Raw genomic sequence first — 22,673 nt, 5'->3', positions numbered from 1 at the left:
AAGTCCAGACCATGGAGGAGGCCTTACCAGAGACTTGAGGCATCAACAGAGCCCCTCCTACAGATGCCTCAGGTGGGGAGGTAACCAAGTCCTATCTAATTGTTCTCAGGAGGGGCACACGCCCCCATCCCCAGCCTCAGAGTTGCCTCAACCACAAAAGATCATATTAGCAGGCCCCACAACTGCCAAAGACATTATCACCAAACACACCCAGAAACCCAAACGGAGCTGACTGGTAAAGAACCATCTCTATCAAAGGAAACCTAAAAGCATGGACGATAAGTCACCATCAGTTAAGATGAAGTGTTAAAAGTTTAAAATATTTTACATAAGCTTCACAGTAACCATAAGGAAAAACTGAATTACACACACAAAAAAACATGATATACAAGCCAAAGCATACTAATACCAAAACATATCAAAACACACAAAAAAGGAGAGCAGAATAAGGAAAAAAAAAGGTCTACAAAGCAACCAGAAAACAATGCACAGAATGGCAACAGTACATGCTTACCTATCAACAATTACTTCAGGTCAGCTGACAAGATGGCGCTGGAGGACCTGAAGCTCACCCCATCCCTCCAACACAACTGGGTAACACCCACATCGATGTGAATAACTCAGGAAAGGATCCAAAGACGGCAGAACAAACTCCGCAACTAAAGGCTGAGAAGTAGGAGGGTAAGAAGGGCAAAGACTGTGGCCGGGGAACAAAAGGGAATGTGGCCATCCGCAACAGGGAGGGAACTGATAGGGCTTGAAGAAGGGCAGAAAACAGACTCTCTGTCTCTGACAGAGACACATCTCTGTCACATTTTTTCCTTCAAGATGACAGGTGCTGAATAGCATGAGTTCTTAAAACCAGTGGGACTTAAAGCCTGGAATTTTACAAATCGGTAGGCTCAGCTCTGGTAGAGTCTGGAGGACTCTAGGAAACAGAGTCCCCACCTTTAAAGAGACAGGACAACAAAGAGCCTGAGCAGACAGAGCGTGGAGCGAGCAGTTTGAAAAGTGGTGGTGGGGCCGGGGGGAGCACATGAGAGGAAGAAGGATGTGCTCACCTCAGAGCATGGCAGGGAGACCCCTCTGGAAACAAAGGAGCGGGCACAACCATTTCAATGCAGCCTCATCATCACATAAACAAGGGCCACTGCAGGAAGCAGTGCAGAACCCAGACTCCGTACTTAGCATGCTTGCAGAAAGCATCCCTACCTGCACCCCACTTCAATGGTCCATCCTTCCCAGTCACTTTCCAGTCACTTTCCCGGCACTGCAGGTCCCTCGTCCAGAAGACTGGTGCGAGCCCTGCCAGCAGCATGTCTCCTGACCTGCGCGTTTTACAGGACCTCTGCTCAGCACCAGTTGAGTGGCAGGAGCGGTTCACGTTTCACAAGCAGACCAACCACACGACAGGCAAACAGAGCATCTGCAGACCACTGGGATGAAGGAAAAAGAGGCCGAGGACTCAACAGCCAGGCACGTGCAACACACATAGAAGACACTCCATGTAGAGCCAGGCCCTGGGGAACACGGGACACTGCACTATGGGACCTCTACTCTTCTCTAAAGCCTATTATCACTGAGAGCAAGAGAAGTAGCTGACTTTCCTAACACACAGAAACAGACACGGAAAGGCCAAGTGAGGAGATAGAAACATCTGCCAAATGAAAGAACAGGACGAAGTCATGGCAAGAAACAAAAGGGAAACAGATATAAATGACAAATGTGACTGAGAACTTCAAGAAGTCATCATAAAGATACTCACTGGACTGAAGAAAAGAGTGAAGGACATTAGTGAGACCCTTAACACTAAAATAAAAAGAAGAACCAAGCAGAGATCACGAACACAATAAATGAAATCAAAAATACACTTCATGGAATAAACAGCAGGCTGGATGAAGCCACAGAATTAATGACCTGGAAGACAGAGTAACGAAAAGAGACCAAACGGACCAAAGGAGAGGACAGAAAATTATACAAATTGAGTTTGCAGAAACAGTGTATAAACTGAGTTTGTATAAACAGTGACGCCATCAAATGTAATAACATCCACATTATCTGGACCTCGAAAGAAGAGAGAAAGATACGGGGGCAGAAAATTTATTGGAAGAAATAATAGCTGAAAACCTCCCCAATGTGGGGAAGGAAAAAGATATCCAGATCTAGGAGGCACAGAGATATCCCCCCAAATTCACATAAGAAGGTCCACACAAAGACACATAGTGATTAAAATGGTAAAAAAGTAGTAATAAAAAAAATTTTTTAAAGCAACAAGAGAACAGAAGACAGTTACATAAAAGGGAAGCCATAGAAGCCTATGAGCAGTTTTTTAGGAGAAATTTTATAGATTAGGGAGTGGAATGATAAATTCAAAATGTTAAAAGGGAAAAATCTACAACCAAAAATGCTCTTTCCAACAAGGGTACCATTCAGGATAGAAGGAGAGATAAATTGTTTCTCGGACAAACAAAAACTGAAGGAGTTCATGACCACTAAACCATCTCTACAGAAAATAATAAACGGGACTGTGAGTGTAAAGGAAGGCCATAAGTGAGAGTATGAAAAGTGAAAGAAAAAGAAAGAAAGACCACAAGAACAGTATAAAAATGAATATTTCTGTAAAAATCAGTCAAGGGACTCATAAAATAAAAGTATGTAAAATATGATACCACAGAGCTAAAAAGTGTTTGTGTGTTTGTGTGTAGTCAGGAGAAAGAGTAGAGAATGGGTTCAAACTTAAGAGACCAGCAACTTAATACAGACTGCTGTATGCAGAAGATGTTATATACAAAACAATGGTAACTACCAATCAAAAACCACTAATAGATATGCAAAACATATAAGGAAAGGCACCCAACTACATCACTAAAGAAAGCCAACAAATCATGAAATAGAAGCGAAGGATCCGAGAAAAATCTACAGAAACAACCACAAAACAAGTACCAAAATGGCAATAAATATCTATCAATAACGTATGTAAATGGACTAAATGCTCCAAACAAAAGGCACAGGGTGACAGAGTAGATTTAAAAAACCAGGACCCACCTAGATGTGGCCTACAAGAGACTCATTTCAGACTGAAAAACACCTACAGATTGAGAGTGAGAGGATGGAGAAACATTTATCATGCAAATGGATCCCAAAAGAAAGCAGGATAGCAATACTTATATTGGACAAAACAGACTTTAAAACAGTCTATAAGAAGAAACAAAGGAGGAGACTATATAATCATAAAGGGACCATCCAACAAGAGGATATAACAATTGTAAATATTTGTGCACCCAACACAGGAGCACCCAAATATATAAAACAGTTAATAACAAACATAAAGGAACTGATGGATAATAGTACAATAATAGCAGAAGACTTACTACTTACCTCGATGGACAGATCATCCAAACAAAAAATCAACAAGGACAGTGGCTTTGAAAGACATGGACCAAATGGATATAGAAGATATATTCAGAACACTCCCACATAAAATGGCAGACTATACATTCTTTGCAAGTGCACATGGAAAATTTTCCAGAATAGGTCACATAGTAGGCCAAACACCAAGACTCGACAAATTCAAAAAGATGGAATTCATACCATGCATCTTTTTTGACCATAACACTATGACACTAGAAATCAACTCTAAGAAAAAATCTGGAAGAACACAATACATCGAGGTTAAATAACATGTTATTAAACAATGAAAAGGTTAAATCAAGAAATCAAAAATTAAATGAAAACAAAATGGTCCAAAATCTTTGGGATACAACAAAAGTCATTCTAAGAGTTTATAGCAACACAGACCTACTTAAAGAAGTAAGAATAATCTCAAACGACCTAACCTTATACCTCAAGGAGCTAGAAAAACAACAAACAAAATTCAAACCCATCAAAAGGAAGGAAACAATAAAGATTAGAGCAGAAATAAATAATATAGAAACAAAAAGAAATAGAACCTATCAATGAAACAAGAAGCTATTTCTTTGAAAAGATAAAATTGATAAACCTCTAGAAAGACTCATTAAAAAAAAATGAAAAAGGACCCAAATAAACAAAATTACTACAGAGAAGAAATACAAACAACTGTAACAGAATTATTATGAAAACCTATATGTCAACAAATTGGACAACATAGAAGAAATAGCTGAATTCCTAGAAACATACAACCTACCAAAAATGAAGCAGGAAAAAATAGAAAATTTAAACAGACCAATCAATCACCAGCAATGAAACTGAACCAGTAATCAAAAAAACTCCCAAAAAGCAAAAGTTCAGGACCAGACAGTTTCACAGGAAAATTCTAGCAAATATTTCAAGAAGAAATAGCTATTTTAATTCTCCTCAAACTGTTCCAAAACAAACAGAAGAGAAAGGAAAGCTTCTAAATTTATTCCGAGGCCAATTTCACCCTAATAACAAAATCGGATTAAGACACCATAAAAAAAGAGAACTACAGGCCAATACCTCTCATGGATATGGATGCAAAAATCATCAGCAAAATATTAGCAAGCCAAAACCAACAATACAGTAAATAATCATATACCATGATTTATTTAGTGAGATTTACTCCCAGATGCAAGAGTGGTTTAATATTCGCAAAATAATCAACATGATAGATCACATCAATAAGAGAAAGGATAAAAAACCATATGATCATTGCAAAAGATGCAGAAAAAGCCTTCAACAAAGGACAGCATCCATTCATGACAGAAACCCTCTGAAAAGCAGGTCTAGAGGGAACACATCTCAACCTAATAAAGGCCACATATAACAAACCAACAGCTAACATCACACACAATGGTGAGAAACTGACAGCTTTACCCTTAAAGTCAGGAACAGGACAAGAATGGTCAATGTTACTACCTTCATTCAACATAGAACTAGAAGTCCTAGCCGCAGCAATTAGACAGCATAAAGAAAAAAAAGGCATTCAAAAACTGGTTAAGGAAGAAGTAAAACTCTCACTATTCGCAGATAACATGATAACTAGATACAGAAAACCATAAAACCTCCACCAAAAAACTACTAGAACTGATAAATGAATTCAGTAAAGTCGCAGGATACAAAATCAATGTACAGAAATTTGCTGCATTCCATACACTAATAATGAGGCATCAGAAAGTGAAATTAAGAAAACAATCCCACTCTTCTCTTTGCTTCCTACTCTGGAAGCAGCAGTATTGAAGATGGCTGGTTGCTGTTGTGATGGGTTTGAGTGCATCTGACCATAAAACAATCTTGTTAGAAAAAGTGGGGAGGAAGGGAGCAGGAGGAGAGAGGAAGACCTCTTCTCCCTCTCACCACACACTGAGATACATCTCAATGGTCTCTAACCTTGTTTGTAGGGATTCTGTTCATGAACACCTGGAAAGGCAAGTGGCCTTCAGATTATACCAGCTGAGCTAGCATTGCTGACCAACTGTTGCAGGCTCTAGAACTAAAATCAACCCTGAAACCATTTTAAAAGAAAGAAAGAAAGAAAGAAAGAAAGAAAACAATCCCATTTATAATCACATCAAAAACAATAAAATATCTAAAAATAAACTTAGTCAAAGAGGTGAAAGGTCTGTACTCTAAAAACTATAAAACACTGATGAAAGAAATTCAAGATGACACAAAAAAATGTTAAGACATTCCATGCTCATGGTTTGGAAGAACAAATATTGCTAAAATGTCCACACTACCTTTCATCACTGGTCATTAGGGAAATGCAAATTAAAGCCACAATGAGATACCACCTTTTGCCTGTTAAAAAATGACCATCAAAATACACAAGAGATAAATGATGGTAGGCATGTGGAGAAAAGGGAACCCTTGTGCATTGCTGGTAAGACTGTAAACTGATACAGACACTATGGAAAACATTATGGAGGATCTCAAAAAATTAAAACTAGAACTACCATATGATCTAGCAATTCCACTTCTAAAAATATACCCAAAGGTGATTAAAAACACATTCTCACAGAGATATCTGCACTCCCATATTTAAAGCAGTATTATTTATAAGAGTTAAGATACAGAAACTACCTAAGTGTCCATCAGTGGATGAATGGATAAAAATGTGGTATAGATTCACAATGGAATACTATTCAGCCACAAAAAAGAAAGAAATCCTACCATTTGCAATAATGTGGGGGGGGGGGGCCTGAAGGTATCCTGCTAAGTGAACTAAGAAAGACAAATACTGTATGATCTCACTTATATGAGGGGACAGAGACGAGGAAGAGGAGCAAAGAAAAAGCAAACTCCTAGTAAAAGAGATCAGACTTGCTGTTATCATAGACAGGAGTCAGTGGAGGAGAAAAGAGGGAATTGGAGAAAGGTACAAAAGATACAAACTTCTAGTTAGAAGATAAATGGGTACTAGGGATGGAATATACAACCTGATGACTAGAGCTAACAGCGCTGTATGGCATCCAGGAAAGCTGTTAGGAGAGTTAATCCCCCCACAAAAAGAAAAGTTTTCTTCCTTCTTTCCTTTTGATTGTTTCTATATGAGAAGGTGCAGGTTAGCTGAACCTGCTTCGGTAATCATTTCACAATATACAGAAATCTAACCATCGTGCTGCTATAGGTCTTCAACTTACACAGTGATGTACGTCAATTATTTCTCCATAAAACTGGAGGGGAGAGAAACATCACAGAGATCAATGCATCCAGAACAGAATGAAAAGGGGACAGAGTTAAAGGAGGAGAGAGGAGGGACACTGCAGGGGAAGCAGCTCATACTGACCCCTAGAGGCCACACAGAAGTTTATCTTTTACTCTGAGTCGGGGGTGGTTGGAGGGGGGAGTACCACGGAAGTCAGAGTAAAGGAGGGACACTGGGCCCATCTGTGTTTAAAAGAAAAAAACAATCTAAGAGTTAACATGAACATCCAATTCTCAGTAGGCAACTCCTTGTTAATATTTAAACAAGGAAGGATGAGGCCACATTTCCAGACAGATCAGTGGGACCACTAATAGAAGGGTTGGGTCATGGGAAGCCGGAGGGGTTCAAGCTGAAAGCAATTTCCTTTCCTTGTGTTGAACAATTAAATCCAGTGAACCACTGTAACAGTATGTTATGTGAAAACTCTAGTAAGATCGTCAAACTAACAAACTATTCAACACCATGTGCCTTGTAGCCCCACCCAGAATGAAGATGCAGAGGTTAATGAAAGACCCAAGACTTCATAAAAATTAATTCCATTAATAATAAAAGGTGGCTTCAAACCTGTACAAAAATGCATCTTTGAACAGAAAAGAAAATGTTAAGTGATAGGCACACTAAAGCAGTGTAAAGACTAACCAAAAACATACAAAACAATTCTGAATCATAAAGCATAAGACCCACCTGGGGGGGGGGCACACTTCAGTGTTTATTTTAGCTTTAGAAGCTTTCAAGGAAGAAAAATATTAGGCAAAATGAAAGATACAATGCATTAAAAAAATTCATTCTAGAAATACTGTATACTGAAGTATAGAATCCTGACCCGTGTGTATTACGGGTCAGGATTATAGAATCCTATAGAAAGTAAAGCTAGAATCCTGCTGCTAATCTAGGGGAACCAGGAGAGGGGACAGTGAGGTAAAGGAAGAGGAAAAGACAAACTGACACATTTAAGAAGGTGACAAAATGCAATGTTTGCGAAACTATAATCATGTATTAACATGGCGCTTAAAATAGGCTCATTGAAAAAAAAAAAAAAACTAAATAATCCACAGCCATAAATTCCTGGCTTCTTTAGTTATTACAAGAGAGAAGTTATCACTTATTTAATTACACCAGTAAGACTGGGAAGTATTCCCAATATGTAAAAGCAATGTGCAATACCTTCCAGCACATTCTGCCTCCCTAATAACTGTATCAGCAACTACACATATTGAGAGGATGCAGAGAAGGGTCCCTTCAAAGGTATCGTACTTTGAAAATCATTTTACTGAATTACTTTATTCAAAGCAAATTTATTTTTTTGAAAATAAATTATTTTATTGAAAAACAAACCCTAAAAAAGCAGACGTGCTTTTGCAGTCTAATACCATCCCAGATGGACCATGTTGCATATCCACGCTCCATTCTCTGACTCATTAAGTTTGGAAAGCATCCTCACGTACATCTCCACGGGATGCTTGGGAGGCTGCTCAGTTATTAACACTTAGGAAAACCACGCTTGATGGAGTTCTGTCGTCCAGTCTTAATTCACAAAAAGTTCAAACTCTGAATTCGTACCAAATGCAAAGTACAAAATCTGACAGAGTGAAGATGAATAACAGTGTGTTAAATAAGAAGGAGCGATTTGGTGTAGTACCCTGGGAATTTTGGTCCGTCTAATCCAAGATTGCATCAATTACTGAGAAGTTAAGGGAATCGGAAAATCAATTAAACTTGCAGATTGTGCCATATTGGGAAAGTCTTGAATTACCGACACTAGAGGCATTTGGCATTAGACTGAATGAAATACCAGCAAACATATTAATAACAATGGAGACCTCTTTTATTAGAAGCTGACTGGGGAAGAAATATGGCTTAATAACAAAAATATTTCTAATATCAACAGGCAATATTTACCTGCAATCATTAAGTTGTCCTGTAGTAACTGGAGGCCATAAGGTACACATATCAGAAGAAATACAAACTTACACTCCCTTCAGAGCTTTCATACAAGAAAAAAAAGTTTTAGTGACCCTGTAAACCCAGACTAAGACACACGAATACTTTAAAAGAAAGAAATACATGTAAATCCTTTTAAACTATACTTCTTCCCTCCAAATCAGTTATATGCCTGGTTGGATTATCAAGATGATACAAAGGAAAGTCCAAAATTCACTATAATCTGTTCTCTCCTAAAGCAAATGCTAAAAATGAATGGAATTTTCAGGCCACTATTAAAATAGGGAGGATTCTTTCAGAATAACTTGGAACTTTCCATTTTGTTCCAACCGAGACAGATACAAATGAATATGCTTTATATAGTTTTATGTTAATCACAATAGTTAAATGCTTTGGGCACCAATGTAGCTTATTGATACATCTTTAAAACATGACTTGGGATAACATAAGCAGTAAGAACAAGGCAAACAGGCTGTGGCAGAAGCTGTACGTCCAAACCCCCTTCAAGGAAGACATATGAAGAGAGCCCAACAGGAATCCAATGCGGAAACAAGCCAGTTGTGGCAAAATCCCCTTGTCAGGCTGTATTCCATCTGGCCCTTCTGGGCCAAGACTCGCTTCTCCACGGAGCATTTATCAATCAGGGTCCCAGCAAAGCAGATGGCACACTGCATAATTGAAGAGATTTTAATAAAGGGACTATTTACTAAGGTTTGGCAAGGTTAGGAACACCAGCAAGAGACAATGCAACGCTCTGAGGCTAGCAACAGCAGGGTGCTGTTTCCACCCCCAGGCCTCCAAAAGCAAAGGAAGGGAACAGAAGAACCCCGAGGAACAGAAGACCAGAGTGGGCCACCTGACAGGACCTGTGGTCACCGCTGAGGGAAGCCCAAAACCAGCAGAAAGAGGGAAGGGGAGAGTAGGAAAGGGTAACAAATACTCCTGTCTCACACTCGGGTCATACCTCCAACCTCCAGTGGGAAAAGCCCACCTAGACACAAAAATAGCAAGGGTTCTACTGACGTAATACACACGGGTCAGCCTCCGTGGACACACGTCAGGGTGGAGAAAGGGTCTGTAAGAGTAGACAGAATCATCCACTGTGGGCAGGACCCTCAGAGAAACATAGAGCAACCTGCAAATTCAGCACCCGAAGCATCAAGGAGCACATTGGTAGAGGCCTTTTGGCTCCCCAAGCAGCACCCTGGTGGCTGGGAAGAAGAGACACCTTACAAAAGGCAGCAAAAAGGGAGGCAAGAAGAAAATGCTTGAGCCATCTTCTAAGAAAGACTGGTATGGGGGCGCCTGGGTGGCTCAGTGGGTTCAAGTCTCTGCCTTCAGCTCAGGTCATGATCCCAGGGTCCTGGGATCGAGCTGCGCATTGGGCTCTCTGCTCAAGAGGGAGCCTGCTTCCTCCTCTCTCTCTGCCTGCCTCTCTGCCTACTTTGTGATCTCTGTCTCTGTCAAATAAAGAAATAAAATCTTTTAAAAAAAGAAAGAAAGACTGGTATGATGTGAAAGTACCAGCTAGCTTCGTACAGTGTAAGAAATACTGGGAAAAAACATGAGTCACGAGAACTCAAGGAAGCAAATGCATCTGTTGGCCTCAAGGATTGTGTTTTTGAAGTAAACCTTGCTGATCTGCACAATGAAAGAGTTGCATTTAGAAAATTCAAGCTAATTGCTGAGGACACTCAGGGCAAAAAGTGCCTGACGAATTAGCATGGCATGGATCTTACCAGTGACAAAATGTGCTCCATGGTCAAAAAAATGACAGACCGTGATTGAAGCTCAGGTTGATGTCAAGACTACGGATGGTTATTTGCTTCATCTATTTTGTGTTGATTTTACTTAAAAATGTAGTACCAAGAGGTCCACCAAATTGAGAAAAAGATGATGAAATCATGACCTGAGATGTGCAGACAAATGACTTGAAAGGAGTGGTCAATAAATTGATTCCCGGCAGCATCGGAAAAGACACAGTAAAGGCCTGCCCATCTTCTTATCCACTCCATGATGTCTTTGTTAGAAAAGTAAAAATGCTGAAGAATCCCCGCTTTGAGGTGGGAAAGGAATGTTCATGAAGCTTCATGGTCAAGGCAGTAGATCTGGAAATGCTACTGGGGATGAGACTGGTGTAAAGTTGAACAAACTGATGGAGGTGAACCACTAGGCCAAGAATCTGGTTAAAGCTCAGACATGGGGCGCCTGGGTGGCTCAGCGGGTTAAAGCCGCTGCATTCGGCTCAGGTCATGGTCCCGGGGTCCTGGGATCGAGCCCCGCTTCGGGCTCTCTGCTCAGCAGGGAGCCCACTTCCCTCTCTCTCTCTGCCTGCCTCTGGTGATCTCTTTTTTTTAAAAAAAAAAAAAAAAAGAAAAAAAAAAGCTCAGACATTTAATGGTGACAGATAAAAGATCTTACTTTTGATGTTTAAATTTTAAAAAATTTCTTGGTATAGAAAACCTACACATTTGGAGCCAGTCAGTATAGAAAAACATACATTACCTTTATCTTCTATGATTTCCTATAGAAATTATATCTCTCCGAGCCATCTGGCAGCCTTCAGAGCACAATATTACTATCTGCTGTTTTTTATTAGACTTTATTTTTTAGATCAGTTTTAGGTTCATGGCAAAATTGAGCAGAAAAGTGCAGAGTTCCCATATACCGTTCCCCCAAGCTGTCCCTACTATCGACTATCAGAGTGGAATGTTCGTTGTATCAATGAACCTACACTGACACGTCACAATCACTGAGAGACCGCATTACAATCCACTTACAGCGCTGAACATTCCCTGGGTCTGGGAAAACACGCAACAACATGTATCCACCATTACAATATCATATAGAATACTGCCAGCACCCAAAAACATTGCTTTGTACTCTGCTTATTCATCTTGCTCCCCCTGCCCCAACACTGGCAACAGTGATCTTTTTACTGGCTTTGCCTTTTGCAGACGTCACAGAGCTGGAATCACACAGTGTGTGGCCATTTCTGATTGGCTTCCTTCGCTTTGTAACGTGCATTTCCGTTTCCTTTATGTCTTCTCATGACCCCATAGCACATTTCTTCTCAGCACTGGACAATATTCCATTGCCTGTATGGACCACAGTTTATCCATTCACCTACTGAAGGACATCTTGGTTGCTTCCAACTTTTGGCAATTACTGAATAAACATCTGTGTGTAGGTTTTTGTGAGGACGCGAATTTTCAGCTCCTCTGAGTACCTGCCAGGGAGCATGGTTGCTGGATCATATGGTAAAAGTGTACTAGTCTTGTAAGAAACTGCCAAACTGTTTTCCAAAATGGCTGTACCATTTTGAACTACAGCAGTGAATGAGAGCTCCTGTTACTGACGAGCATTTGGGGTTGTTAGTGATCCAGATTTTAGCCATCCAGATAAGTGTGTGGTGGTATCATGTTTTAACTGCATTTCCTTAATGACCTATGAAGTGGAGCATCTTTTCATATGCTTATTTTCTATCTATGTCTCTTCTTTGGTGAGGTGTCTGATGAGGTATTTGGTCCATTTTTTAATAGGGTTATTTATTTTCTTATTGTTGAGTTTTAACAGTTCTTTATATACTTTGGATAAGAGTCCTTCACCAGATACACCTTTGGCAAACATATCTTCTCCCAGTCGGTGGCTTATCTTCTCACTCTCTCAACAGTGTCTTTTGCAGAGGGTAAGTTTTTAGTTGTAGTAAGTCCAGCTTGTCAGTTACATCTTTTCTAGCTCAAGTCTTTAGTGTTGCCTCTAAAAAGTCATCACCACACCCCGGGTCACCTAGATTTTCTCCTCTGCTAACTCTATCACCATTAACTGAGTATATATATCCGCACCGAGTAGCCATCATGGAGCTGGTCCTTAAGACAGAAGATGAACAAGGCAACCCCTCAAGTACCCTGAAGCACTGCTTCCAGGAACTCCGTCAACCACGAACACAGTGGCGCTCGGATGGGAGAGATGAGAGTGGTCACAGTACAGTGGCACAATCGTGGCATCAAACTCGCCCACATAGGCCCGGAGCACACCGCCCAGCTGCATGCCAGGCCCGACTCTGCCACCACCAGCTGTGTGCCCTTGTGTCTCAGCTTTGTCATCAGAAACGTGAGGAACATATTTACACCCGCTTCACGTCCCGGTGCTGCTGTGAAGATCAGTCGACATAACCCCCATGGAAGGCCCCGCGTCGCGCCTCCCGCACCAGGACCCCACAAAAAATGCCAGCCCTTGTACACACTCCGAGGTGGGGACTCACGTACATAGTCCGACAAACTCAGAAAAATGATCGCTGCTTTATGTTTTTAATCGCTGTATTTCATTTTATTTTGAAATCTCAAAGAAGATTAAGGTATTGTCTAATTCCCACATTCTACGGCCAGCCAATACAGCAAGGAGCCAAAGGAAATGAACAACAGCACATGGAAGACGACAGACAGAGCCAGCAGGGAAAGTGTGCGGTTAAAACCTCAGCGTGGTGACGGGAGTTCATTTTCTTTTTTTTAAACACACAATTCCCACTTATAACAAAACAATTAAAATTTTAAGTGAGAAGCTCAATTCATGTAATATTTCAACACTGCATTACTGGTTTTCATTTGTACTAATCTAACAGAGGAAAACGAACTATGAGTATTTAAAAATTAAACCGTAGCACTGAGGATAACTTCTTCTCAGTGGCTTCAGTAAGAATCTGGTCTGAAGAACCATGGCTAATGAAACAAAGCATCAGTTCTATTTTCCAGTGTAACTACAAAAATTATATGCAGGAGAATATCAAAATGGAACACTACTTTTTAAAGTACTTGTAGAAGCACCTGGCTGCCTCAGTCGGAAAAGCATGTGACTCTAGATCTCAAGGTTGTAAGTTTGAGTCCCATGCTGGGTCTATAGATTACCTTAAAAAAAAAATTTTTTTTTTAAGATTTTATTTATTTACTTGACAGAGATCACAAGTAAGCAGAGAGGCAGGAAGAGAGAGAGAGGAAGGGAAGCAGGCTCCCCGCTGAGCAGAGAGCCCGATGCGGGGCTCGATCCCAGGACCCTGAGATCATGACCCGAGCCGAAAGCAGAGGCTTTAACCCACTGAGCCCCCCAGGTGCCCTGATTACCTAAAAATTAAAAAAAAAAAAAAAATTTTAAGTACTTTTAGAAAGCACATGGGCAACTAATCAGGTGATTAAAAAACGCACACAATGTCAACTATACCTCAATAAAGTTATCCCCAAAACCCACATAAATAAAATCATTTCCTTATTTATTTGTTTATCTATTTATTTATTTTAAGTCAGCTCCACACCCAGCATGGAACCCAATACGGGGCTCAAACTCACAACCATGAGATCAAGACCTGAGCCAGTATCAAGAGTCAGACATTTAACCAACTGACTCCCCAGGGCATTCTTCATTTCCTTATTTTAAGATTATTTATTTATTTATTTGACAGACAGAGATCACAAGTAGGCAGAGAGAGATGGAGAAGCAGGCTTGCTGCTGAGCAGAGAGCCTGATGTGGGGCTCAATCCCAAGACCCCGGGATTATGACCCGAGCCGAAGGCAAAGGCCTTAACCCACTGAGCCACCCAGGCGCCCCATTTCCTTATTTTAAAACTGATTAAATTATGTCTTCCTGACCTAAGACTTAAATGAAATCTATCTCATACCTGACTCACTTATAAGCCAATCAAATATATGCCTCCTGTATTAGACTGGTGAATGCATGAAACAGTCAAGGACAAAATGTTAATCATTTTACATGTAAATAAATGTTAACTGATATTTTTATAATATGGCTCACACAATACAGTAATTCCCCCTTCTTACCAGCCAGGGGATATGGTCCAAGACCCCCAGGGGATGCCTGAAACTATGCACAAATAGTACCAAATCCTATACGTATTGTGTTCTTCCCTATAAATACAAAGATACCATGAAGTTTAATTTATAAATTAAGCCCAGTAAGAGATTAACAGCAATAACTAATAATAAACTAGAAAAATTACAACCGTAGACTGCAATAAAAGTTATGTGAATGTGGTCTCTCTCTCTCTCTCTCAAAATGTCTTATTGTCCTCTCTTCATGCTTCTTGTGATGATACGATGGGAAACGAGGTGACCAAGGTAGGCATTCTGACACAGGGTCAGGCCACTATTGACCTTCTGACGATAAGTTAGAAGGAAGACCATCTGCTCCTGCACATCAGTCGACTATGGCTAACTGTACCCAGAAAGCAAAAGTGCACATAAGGAACAGGGGATCAACCACCATATACACCTGCTTATCCTACTTGGACAATTACCTTTAATCGTTTCCTCCACAACTTCTACGACTCGATCTATCTGTTGAACCTAAAAAGAAAACAAATTGTTAGACAAGCAATTGACATGGATGAGAAACATTAATTTGTATTTACCCTTCTTTCTGCCTGAGTCAGTGTATCACATTTTCTAAGCACACGAATGTAGGTTTTCTTTAATTAATGCATTGGGAGATATTATAAAAAATATTCTGTATTAATGTTTTGTGTTACAGTGAAGTATGAAATTACTACTCTCCTGTCCTCCAATGATAAAGGAAGAAATCATAATACATTTAAATAAACTGCCTGGAGTTCTGGTAGCATAGCCTATCAACATAAACCCAACACATCCTGAGATACAAACTGACATTTAATTAAAACATGTCTCTTCACACACACATTCTCTTCTTTTCATTCTTTAAGAAAAATGGCATGAAATGACAACCCACACAAAAGGACATGCTGGTATTAAGGAAACCTACCCCAAATTCTAGGCTTTATTATTCTAACCCGGAAGCCCCTTTTTAATGGATATTTACGGTGCGCTGGTCACTGTGCTCATGTCAATGGGAGACAGAGCCAAATAGTAACAACTCCTATCCTAGACACCAGTGACTAATGGAGAGCTCCCCAGGGTGCCAGAGGAAAGGTAATAAATTGTGACTGAGTGATCTAGGAATGCTTCTCAGGGAACCAAAGGGGACTCTTGAGGGATAAACCAGATTAAGACAGGAGAAGCCCACTAAGGAGACTGAGTTAGAATGGCTAGGGTGTAGAAGGAAAATGAAAAAAACAAAGGTTGTAGTGCAAGAAGCTAAGGAAAGAGAGAAAGTCGAAACAAAATGAGTCCTAAGTAGATACTACTCATGCCTTAAAATCTTCAAATCATTGCTTTATTATAGAAGAAATACATGTTGATTGAAAAATTCAAACAAATTAGAAACATAAAAAGGAAATCGCGTAACCTGTATTATCGTACATCCTCTATTTCTACTCCTCAGATAGTATCATTCATAATCCCTTAATAAGTAGGTACCAGACATCTTCCAATGCAGAACATTTATGTGTAGCTCTGCTCTGTCCTTTCTTACGAATTATGAGATACATAGGTAGACAGATAGATGAGAGGGAAAGTAACAGACCTGCCTCTTTATTTTTTTCTATACAACATCAATACATAGAGGTCTATGTATTCATTTATTTCACTAGCGTCCTAGTACCTCCTGTATCGATAGACCATGATGCATTCACCCATTCCCCAACTGATAGACCCTTATTTTTAATCTTTTGTTATCATACAACGATGCTGCAATGAACTCAACTGAGTAAAAACCTTTTATAAAAGTGCAGTGGCAAGTCTCTTTTAAATATTCCCTTGGCCTCACTGTGCTAGGGGAAGTGAGGAAAAGACTTGTGAGAACACACTTGGATCCCACTCTACCTCTGACCACTCAGCCCAGCATAATAGTAGTAGCTGCACACTAACTACTGAGAAACTGCCAAAGGAAAAGTAAATCTCTGTTGGATCGTAGATCCCATAGAACCCACCTCACTGGAACCACTGGAACCACTAGGTTCTGGTTTTATGAAGAGAATTCATGTGGCCTCCTTATAGACTGTGATCAAAGCCAGAAAAACAGGGTTCAAAGAGGAGGAAAGTACCCAATAGGGTCAAATGCGACAGAGATAATAAGTTCACATAAAGACTGGAATATAAATGCCTGATCCAACAATGAAGGAGTCGATGAGCTTAGGGGAAGAAGTGAGGTCACAGTAATGAATCATAACTAAGAAAATACAGTAAAGAGAGCCTACTCCTACAGACAGATGGATGGAAAGGACAAGGAAAGAAGAGTTGCCTCAATTTCCCAGTGGAACGGGGATGAATAACCAAGATATCAGCTGAGGATACAAGACGGAGAATAAAAGTAGTACAATATGAGATAATCCAATGGTGGAACAAAAACAGCAAAGTGTTCCTATATAGCTGGAGATCTAATAGCTCAAAGGGATCACTGCATCCAGTCTTACAACACACAGACTGGGAGGGAAGCAGTATTCCTAGAGAGTCAGAATTTCTCTGGAGAAGTTAACTACAGGCAGAGCAGTCAAAAAAATTACCAAGTTGGCGGCCAACTAAAACTGTAATACTTAGAAGAAGACATTGTCATAAATGTAGGTGAACCCTCGATTAGATGGTGATGTTTTAGGTATTACACCAAAAACATAAACAATAAAAGGAAAAAGATAAACTGAACACCATCAAAATTGAACACCATCAAAATTAAAACCTCTTGATACATCAAAGGACACCATTGAGAAAGTAACAAGACAACACAGAAAATGGGAGAACATTTTTGCAAATCATAAACATGGTATGACTCAGATTTGTATCTAAAATATGTAAGGAACTCCTTTAACTCAATAATAAAAAGACAAATCGTTTAAAAATGGGGAAAAATGAGTGGCTTAGTTGGTTAAGCATCTGACTCTTGATTTCAGCTCAGGTCTTCATCTCAAGGTTGTGAGTTGCAGTAAAATGGTGCAGTTGCTTTGGAAAATAGTCTGGAGGAGCCTCAAATAGTTCACAGAGTCACAGAACAATCCAGCAATTCCCATTGTAAGGATACACCCAAGAGAAAGAAAAACAGATGTCTACACAAAACCTTACAGACAAATGCTCATGGCAGCATTATTCAAAATAAGCAGGAGGTAGAACCTATTCAATTCTTATCAACTGATAAAGAATCAAAAGGTGGTACAGCCATACAAGGAAATACCATGATACCATCAACGGGAACAGGAGCTAGAGTAGTCCCCCCTTATCCAAGGTTTCATGTACCCGCAATCCAGAACCAGATGGTCCTCCCTCTTACATATCCTTAGAAGGTCCACAGGCTAGTTCACAATGCCTATGTCACTTGCCTCATTTCATCCCATCATGTAGGTATTTTATCATCTCACATCATCACAATGAGAAGGAGGAGTACAGTAGGATGACTAGAGTACGTGAAGATATTTTGAGAGATAGACCACATCACATGTTACATTACATAATACATTACTTTCCATTATATTATAGCACGTGATTACAATTGTTCTATTTTATTAGTAGTAATTGCTGTTACTCTCTTACTTCACCTATTTCTAAATTAAACTTTAGCACAGGTGTGTACGTATGGGAAAAAAACACAATATATACAGGGTTCGGTACAATCCATGGTTTCTAGCATGCACTGTGATCTTGGAATACATCCCCCACAGATAAAGGAAGGGGGTACTATATGCTGAAACAGTATGCTAAATGAAGCCAGACCAAAAAAAAAAAAGTCAAATATTGTATGATTCCAGTTATATGAAATGGCCAGAACAGGTCAATCTTCAATGACAAAGTAGATTAGTGACTGCCTGAGGGCGAGGCAGTAAAAGAAATGAAAGAAACTGCCAGGGAGTGCTGAGTTTCTTTTTGGAAGGATGAAAAAATTCTACAATTGACTGTGGTGATTGTGGCATAATTCTGAATATATTAAAAACCATTAGATTACACACATTATGTGAGGTCACTGTATTGTGTGTGAATCACAGCTCAAAAAAGGCGTTATTTCAAAAATAATAATATGGGCCACCTAGGTGGCACAGTCAGTTAAGCCTCCATCTCCTGGTTTCAGCTCAGGTCCTGAACGCAAGGTCATGAGATCGAGCCCCATATCAGGCTCAGCACTCGGCTCAGAGGCTGCTCAGACTCCTTCCCTTTCTCCCTCTCTCCCCGCCCCCCGCACTCTAGCTCTCTAAAATAAGTAAATCCTTTAAAAAATAATAATTATTATACAGGTTGGAGGTACTCAAATGTTCTAATGCTAAGCTAATGAAACTCAAGGAAAAACTAAGGAAATATTCCAAATTAAAGGAGCCTAAAGAAACCTGAGAACTGAATGCAACTTGGCGTCTGGATTCTTTCTTCCCCAAAGAAGAGGGACATTATTAGAGAACAGCTGGCAAGGGCTGAATAAGGCCTGCATGCTAACTTATAGAAGTGTATCTTTGCTATAAAGTTATACTACAGTAGCATACAAAAAAATCCTTGTTTTTGAAATATATATGTATTCAGAAGTAAAGGGACACATGTTTTCATCTTACCCTCCAAAGGATCAGCAAAAAAAATGTGTGTGTGTATGCATACATACATAAGAATTATAAGCAAATTTGGTAAAACAGAAACATTTGAGGAATTGGGGTAAAAGGTATACGGTAATTCCTTTTGTTTGCAACTTCCCTGTGAATGTGAAATTATGTCAAAATAAAAGTTTAAAAATATGTGTGTGTGTGTATATATGTATGTGTTGAAGAAATAAAGAGATTTTCTTTTATAATGATGGTCATACAGAAAAAAATATATCCTGGGGCGCCTGGGTGGCTCAGTGGGTTAAGCCGCTGCCTTCAGCTCAGGTCATGATCTCAGGGTCCTGGGATCGAGTCCCGCATCGGGCTCTCTGCTCAGCAGGGAGCCTGCTTCCCTTCCTCTCTATCTGCCTGCCTCTCTGTGATCTCTCTACTTGTGATCTCTCTCTGTCAAATAAATAAATAAAATCTTAAAAAAAAAAAAAAAGAAAAAGAAAAAAATATATCCTGATTTTTAAAGTACTGATTACATTTGCTTTGTGGTAGAAAAATCGATGTTTCCCAGGCATAAGTTAATCGCTGGGTGGTGGTGTGGAGGACCTCTAGGACTTTAAGAAGTATCTACCAAATATTAAGACAAAGGAAAAAAAACAGCATTTGATTACAAACATGCAAAGGGATGGTTCAGTGAATGACCTAAAGAAAATACTGTGCTGTGTCCATTTCTAGTAAGGAGGGTACTGGAGGAAGTAGCTGGAGAAGAAGAAAGAAAGGGAAGCAGAGAAGGATGGCGGAGAAGAGTCAGGAGAGGGGGAGTTAGAGGAAGAGGGGAGTCAGAAGGCAAAAAAAGCCCAAGCAGGAGGCAGGGAGAGAAGAAAAAACAATCACAAGAGAACAAACTCAAGATTCACACACAGTAATGAAGAATATATTGAATTCATTCTGGAGAGAAAAGGAAAGCTGTTCTTAATTAATACTATAAATTGTAGCCCTGAATACACAAGAGCTTAGTTTCTGGCATATAATTCAAATAAAATAAATAAAACAGTATCTTGTGTCCTTCAGGCACTTGGTTATAAATATACAGGGAAAAAAAAAAGGCTTGCAGGATGTATGTACTGACTCCATATGTTCTCGACAAGGAAGAAAGGAGTCCGTGAACAAACAATTCATAAATAACATTAATGAGTCACTCTGCTGCAGAACTTTTAAAAGAAATCCATAAAGATATTTTATTCGGCTATTACGAACTACTCCGAATTTATAACTCGACACGTACTGAAGAAACAAACCTATACCCAGTCACCTAAAGCGAGTGCAAGTGATGTTCTGAAACGTCGTGAGTGACTGGAGCAGTGCGACCCCAGACCTTTCCGCAGGGATGGAGATGCTCACAGGCCGAGCCGGCCAGCACGGCGGCCGCGGGCCCCACGCGGCTACTGCGTACTGGAAATGTGGCTACGGAGACGGAGAAGCCAACCTCTAATTTTGATTAATCTATACAGTTCCGCGCGGCTCCTGGCAACTACAGGTTTGGGGTATGCCTAAGACATGCCCCCCACCCCGCCCCAGCTCGTGGCAATCGGTGACGGCAGCTCTAGGAAACCTACACACACCTCAGACACAATCTGGCCAACTGAGGTAACAAAGAAGTCTGCATTAGGGTGCATTTGGAAGTACCTCTTTTTTCTGAGGGATCGGCACCACCGCGCGACCAGCGGAGACGCAGGGAAAGCTAACATTCCCTGAGCAATTACTCCGTCCCAGGCTCCAGGCTAACACGGCACCTGCATTGTCACATCTCATCCTCACGACATTCCCAGGCAGTCGACAGCACCGTGACTTCCGAGGCTAAGGGAACCGAGGTACAAGGACATCCAGCTAACGGCTCACCAAGGATTTTTAGTGATCTTACTAAGGAATGGCACATGGGTGGCACACTTCATGAATTTTCCTTTTCTACACGCGTGGAGGTCATTCCTAAATGACCACAGAATGCGATCCAACGAAACCAGGATTTTAAGAGACCCCGAAAACAGCTACTCCCCCAGACCTTCCCCCACAGATCACCCCTGGCATGCACGCATTCCCTTGACAAACGTCTGTTAAGCGCCAACAAAGCACAAAGCACTGTTCTGGGGACATAATGGTGGAAAATACAAAGGCCCTGCTTCAGAGGCTTCCATTCTAAGGGGGGAGGGGGAAAACCATGCAAATAACTGAAATGTTCATTTCTGGTCATGACGGATGCCGTGAAGAAAATCAAGTGTGCAAGAGGCCAGAGGTGGAGAGGGCAATTTCGCTACAGTGGTCCGCAAGAGCCCCTGAACAGGCAGCGTCTATCCTGGGACCTGAACCCTAAGACAAGCATCAGCGTGAAGCTCCAGGGGCCGGGACAGAAGGGATGGTGAATGAGGGGCACAGCGACTGGAGAGGAGGTCAGATGATCACAGGAGGGAGATTAGGTGAGACACTGTACCTCTTGCTGTGCTGTTCAGATGCTATTACACCCGCCCAAGGGAGTCAGTGCGGGGTTAACAGAACTATTGCAACAGCACGGCTCAGGGTAATGCTATTGAAAATGTACACAGACTACTGTTCACCTGCGTTTCTCTACTATTTGGTCTGAGTCTTTTTCTACTTGCATACATCTAGCTGGGGTTTTACTATTTCTAGACCTCATCCCAAGACACCTCAAATCCTTTTGCAAGAGAGGTTAATACATTATAGGTACACATTAATACAGATCCAAAGGAATTCTCTCATGGCGCACGTTCCACATATCACTAAAAGCTTATTTACTACCTGAATGGTACCAGTGAGTGACGAACATTCAGTGAGAGATGAGATTTACTGATTGACAGGTAAGGCCAGGCTAGAGGGATACCAAGAAAAATGAGTGCCCATACTGGAAACTTCCTCCTCTTAAATATGGTTAAAATACCTGTGAAACTTTCTGTAGTGGGAAAACAAAACAACTCTTTCAGCAATGGTACCAAATGGTACCAAAACTCAACATTTGCTAAGCACAAGTGCACAAAGACACATTTTGGGGACATTAGAATATGATAACCCTATTAAATAAGAGGACAATATTACAAAGTAAAAAAATGACTTTTAAAGTGACACTGAAGTTAAAAAGAGATAAAAGAATCAAAACACAAATGCACATGAGAGATGTAAAACATCAGGTAATAAATAATGCTGTCTCAGGCAAGATGTTCAAGTCCTAAGCTCCAGAACCTGTGACTGTGTCCCCTTCCCTAGCAAACGGACCTCACTGATGTGATGAGACTCACCTGGATTCTCTAGATGGGCCCAACCCACTCACATGAGTTCTTAAGGGTAAGTGTCCCCTGATGAAAAGGTCTGAGAGAGCACCGCTGGCTTTAAACACGGAATAATGGGCCCCAAGCTACGGAATGCATGTGGCCTCAAAAGGCTGCAAAAGGCAACAAGAAAGCCTCTCTCGCAGGGCCTCCAGAAAGAACACAGCCCTGTCAACACCTTGATCTTAGTCCAATAAAATCCATGTCCCACTTCTGGTCTCCAGAACTGTAAAATAACAAATACGTGCTGTGTATTTACTGTGTATTGGGTATAAGCAACTATATTTGTGGCAATTCATTACCTATGTGGCATACAAAACTGATGCATTAATT

General features: G+C 40.5%; 1 protein-coding gene and 1 pseudogene across 4 annotated transcripts in view; one reads left to right on the top strand and one right to left on the bottom strand.

The window, feature by feature from the left end:
- CDKAL1 (CDK5 regulatory subunit associated protein 1 like 1) overlaps window positions 1–22,673 on the bottom strand; it is a 647,814-nt gene that overhangs the window by 435,286 nt on the left and 189,855 nt on the right. For all 4 annotated transcript variants that reach the window (XM_013060790.2, XM_045085085.1, XM_004761260.3 and 1 more), the window contains one exon: window positions 14,893–14,941. In XM_013060790.2, coding sequence (XP_012916244.1) covers window positions 14,893–14,941 — 49 coding nt within the window. The remainder of the gene's footprint in view (window positions 1–14,892; window positions 14,942–22,673) is intronic.
- On the top strand, window positions 547–10,777 carry LOC106006653 (annotated as a pseudogene).

This window comes from Mustela putorius, unplaced genomic scaffold, assembly GCF_011764305.1.
Source record: "Mustela putorius furo isolate JIRA1106 unplaced genomic scaffold, ASM1176430v1.1 tig00000831_pilon_pilon_pilon, whole genome shotgun sequence".
NCBI classification, from domain to species: Eukaryota; Metazoa; Chordata; class Mammalia; order Carnivora; family Mustelidae; genus Mustela; species Mustela putorius.
Note: the sequence above shows the minus strand (reverse complement) of the source record. Positions and strands in the feature narration are given on the sequence as shown.